The sequence below is a fragment of the Haliotis rufescens genome, unplaced genomic scaffold, assembly GCF_023055435.1.
Source record: "Haliotis rufescens isolate VD_foot unplaced genomic scaffold, xgHalRufe1.0.p SCAF_8, whole genome shotgun sequence".
Lineage (NCBI taxonomy): Eukaryota > Metazoa > Mollusca > Gastropoda > Lepetellida > Haliotidae > Haliotis > Haliotis rufescens.
The window spans coordinates 47485665-47489210 of record NW_025964372.1 but is presented as its reverse complement, the minus strand read 5'-3'; the positions used below and the strand labels follow the sequence as shown (position 1 = coordinate 47489210).

The following is a 3546-nucleotide window of genomic DNA, read 5'->3' as shown; positions in this document are numbered from 1 at the left end:
GTGTTCGTGAAATAGAGAGCGTATCCTGCCCCGCTGGTGGAACACATCACATGCTGAGTCATCAAGAAATATGGACCTGCATATTGATGTATCATAAATCCAATGCACATGAAACACGCAGTAGTTACATTGAACAGTTAATATCGTACCTTGAAACACATTGGAACACCTTGGAAAACTGCAATTGCATCATGCAACCACTTCCGCATTTAATGAGATTATACCTTTCATTGTGATCATATCCAAGATAATATGGTTTTCACAATATCAAATTATGCCACAGTTTCAAAGTGGTCAGCAAGCCACACCTGATATACGAGTACTCCCTATGACGAGTTATTGAACATCAAACCAGGTATCTGTCCTCGACTTGTTGATGTGATTGCGCGTTGCATTAGACAGTCTTTAAATGTAAACTTTACTCCATCCACTGTTACTGTATCCTTTCCATCCTCTCCACAGACAGTGTCAGGTCCCTCCATGTCCACACACAGAGTATAGGTCGCACCTGCTGTTAGGAGAAAAGGCATTGAAAACAGGACGTCATTCAGCTGTCTACTGCCCTGAAGCATCATCCTGTCCAACCGTTCAATGAACACCACTTTATCCAGGTCATAAAAAGTGATATTCAGTTTATACTCAGCATCATCATATCCACCATACAACTGACACCCTTGCAGGGAAATGCTCTTGCTAGGCGAGAAAGAGATAGCATTGGACCCAGCTGGTATCAATAAATTGCGATAAGACACAAACCTATACACACTTTTACAGGATGCCTTCGGTTTCCTTTCTATAGTACTTACGGTTTTTCTCTGTGAATGTTTAAATGGAGATATGTCAACGGTTATGTCTATTGCTCTGTCCATTATTCGTATTCTCTCACTGTCTGTCAGCACACCAGATCGGCCTACATCCTTCACCAGATACTCTAAGGGCATGCTGGTAAACCGGATCTCATACTTTATATCCCCAAGGAAACCCCGTCTGTTCTCCGGCGTGTCATTGACACCTTCCTGTTTGCATCTTCCTTTTGTCCAGGACAGAACTGCTTCAAAGATGTCTTCCTCTTTAAAATCCAAATTATCTGACCTCACAAACTTAGCCACACACTCAGCGCAAAGCTTCAAAAACCCGTGAGATTGGATGACTCTCTTGCCTCCTCGAGTCAGCAACTTCAAGGCCTTTTGTTCCAAGTCCAGCTCCCCATAGCCATGACACTGCTCCAGGATCTGACAGACATTGTCTTCTGACAGGGACTTTTCCAGGAACGTTACACAGAGATTGTACAATGCATCTATGGCATATTTCCTGGAGGTGTACATTAGACCCGTGATTGTTGCAGCGTTGATAGAGGCCTTGTCTGTGTACACATACCTACAATAATATCTAAGAAATAAGAATGGGAAGAAATAAATGTTATTTTGTTTGTATTATGTGATTAATGTTTATCTTTATTAAAGTGAAAATAGTATAATCAGGTTGGGTTATCTGTTTTGTGTGTCCATGTAGGGATATGCCTCTATGCTAAATATCGACTCTGCTACCGCGTAGGGCACACTTGATGTAGGGCATACTGACTCGACACTCTTAAAGTACGAATCCATATAGTTCAAAATATTTTTTTTGCCTCCTAGCATGTCATCAGAACCAGAGTACACGTACATAATGTGTTATTTTCATTGGTGAATAGACTGATATACGTAACTGGTGGATGAATCTAACCTCAAGAACTCTTTGAAGATGTCTGCCTCAATGTCAGGGATGGTTACCTCCCCTGTCTCCGCCAGGGGGCCACAGAACATGGCATGGAAGACACAGCTGCGACTGACCAGAACGTAGCGGTGAGCTCTGACCACCTGTTTCTCTGATCCTACACGGAAGGTGACGTCACTTAAGTCTTCCGTGTTGAGCATGCGCAGATTACACTCTGTGACAGTCTTCCCTGACTGCCAGTTGTCCACATATCCAGATTCTCGGCTCTCACTGGACATCATGTAGCTTTGAACAGAAAACACAAGAATATATAGATAATGGAGAATATGGACAATGGCTCTTATTAGAGCAATGCAAACAAATTATTTTACATCTTTATCGATTGTGTAAAGTCCATAGAAAATCGTCATTGGTCAGTTAATAAAAATATTCAGCTTCCTGTGTTGGTGGAGACATATAGAAGGTATATATTTTTATTTACTGATCAATAAGGCATGAGTGTCATACTTCACGATCCCAACCCCAACACACATTTCACCAAATTTACAGCCAACTTTTTTCAGTATTTAGCCTAGTGGTTAATGTGTTCGTTCGTCACGCTGAAGACCCGGGTTCGATTCCTGACATAGGTACAATGTTGAGGCCCATTTCTGGTGTCCCCCGCCGTGATATTGCTGGAATATTGCTTAAAGCGGCGTAAAACCATACTCACTCACTCAGGTAAATTAAGCTTGTTCACTAGCCACAATAGAAGACATTAAATTAAGCTGTCAAGTATTTTTTTTTAATCGAAATGACTTTATATCACTGTTTTAATAAACAAGAAGGGTGCCTCTGTGCATTCTGCTGAGCTAGACACCTGGAGGATCCGCGTTTCGTCCATTAGTAGTGTCAGGATCCGCTGATCGTGGGTGAAAATCCGAGATTCATACTGATTAGCCTTGGTCAACACGCCTCGTAGGTTCCACCATCGTGTTCACCGTGTATGTTAAAGTGCCACCTCGTGTTGTCACCGAAATAAGCATGAAATACTCATATCCCCCACAAACATGACATGTCAGCAAGTCAAGAAATACTGTACGGTTTTCAAGATCTGCTCCGGAAACGACCACTACCGCCATTTTCAGTCTAGGTCAAAGTCGTTCCTATGGAAACTCGAAAATATTTTTAAAAATTCCAAACTATCAAAAGGCACCAGTTCACCACTAGACCTATCAATGTGCCAAGTTTGGTTCAGATATCTCTAATGTTTTTTTTAGTTCTGCTCCGGAAACGAACCGTGACGGAGGGACCCATTCCAATATCCCCATTCCACTTCGTGGCGGGGGATAATAGTGTTCAGAGTGTCGTAAAACACAAGTATTGAGGATGTTTGCTTGAAACAACATAGAATACAATTACTTACTGTACACAAGAAGCCATACGATGTTCTTCATTATCTGTTTCCTATGTTGCATACATCACCTTACTGTCACGGGTCAAACATGCCTGTGTCATCATTTCCCAACATGCCCCACACTCCGACTCTTTGTACACTACAACTACAAGCGACATAACCCTATTTCCATAATCATAAGAAGTCTCTGCTACTAGCAGAGCCCATTGTACGATTCCGACTATATCATATACATGCGTTTATGAATTACTATACCAGTGAAAAATACACTCAATATTGTTCAAATATTTCTGACATAAATATTTACTAAATAAATGGAATTGATATACTCTTAACGGTTTCATTACCTACAGTATATCTACAAGCAATTATATCGTGTAGACGTTTACGTTTTAGACTGAACACTGACAGCTACATTGCAGGCTATAGTGACG

The 3546-nt window shown here is 41.3% G+C and overlaps 1 protein-coding gene across 1 annotated transcript; it reads right to left on the bottom strand.

The window, feature by feature from the left end:
* Positions 1 to 326: 326 nt before the first annotated feature.
* Positions 327 to 3189, bottom strand: LOC125371671 (BTB/POZ domain-containing protein 6-like). Its single transcript, XM_048389840.1, has 3 exons — positions 3122 to 3189; positions 1726 to 2001; positions 327 to 1377 (listed from the first exon to the last, which is right to left on the bottom strand). The coding sequence occupies exons 1-3, from the start codon at positions 3136 to 3138 to the stop codon at positions 327 to 329; spliced, it is 1344 nt and encodes a 447-aa protein (XP_048245797.1). The 5' UTR covers positions 3139 to 3189.
* Positions 3190 to 3546: the final 357 nt, after the last annotated feature.

Coding starts and splice junctions, on each gene's coding strand:
- LOC125371671 (XM_048389840.1), bottom strand. Junction 1,378..1,725: donor ATCTTCAAAGAGTTCTTGAG/GTTAGATTCATC, acceptor ATATTATTGTAG/GTATGTGTACACAGACAAGG.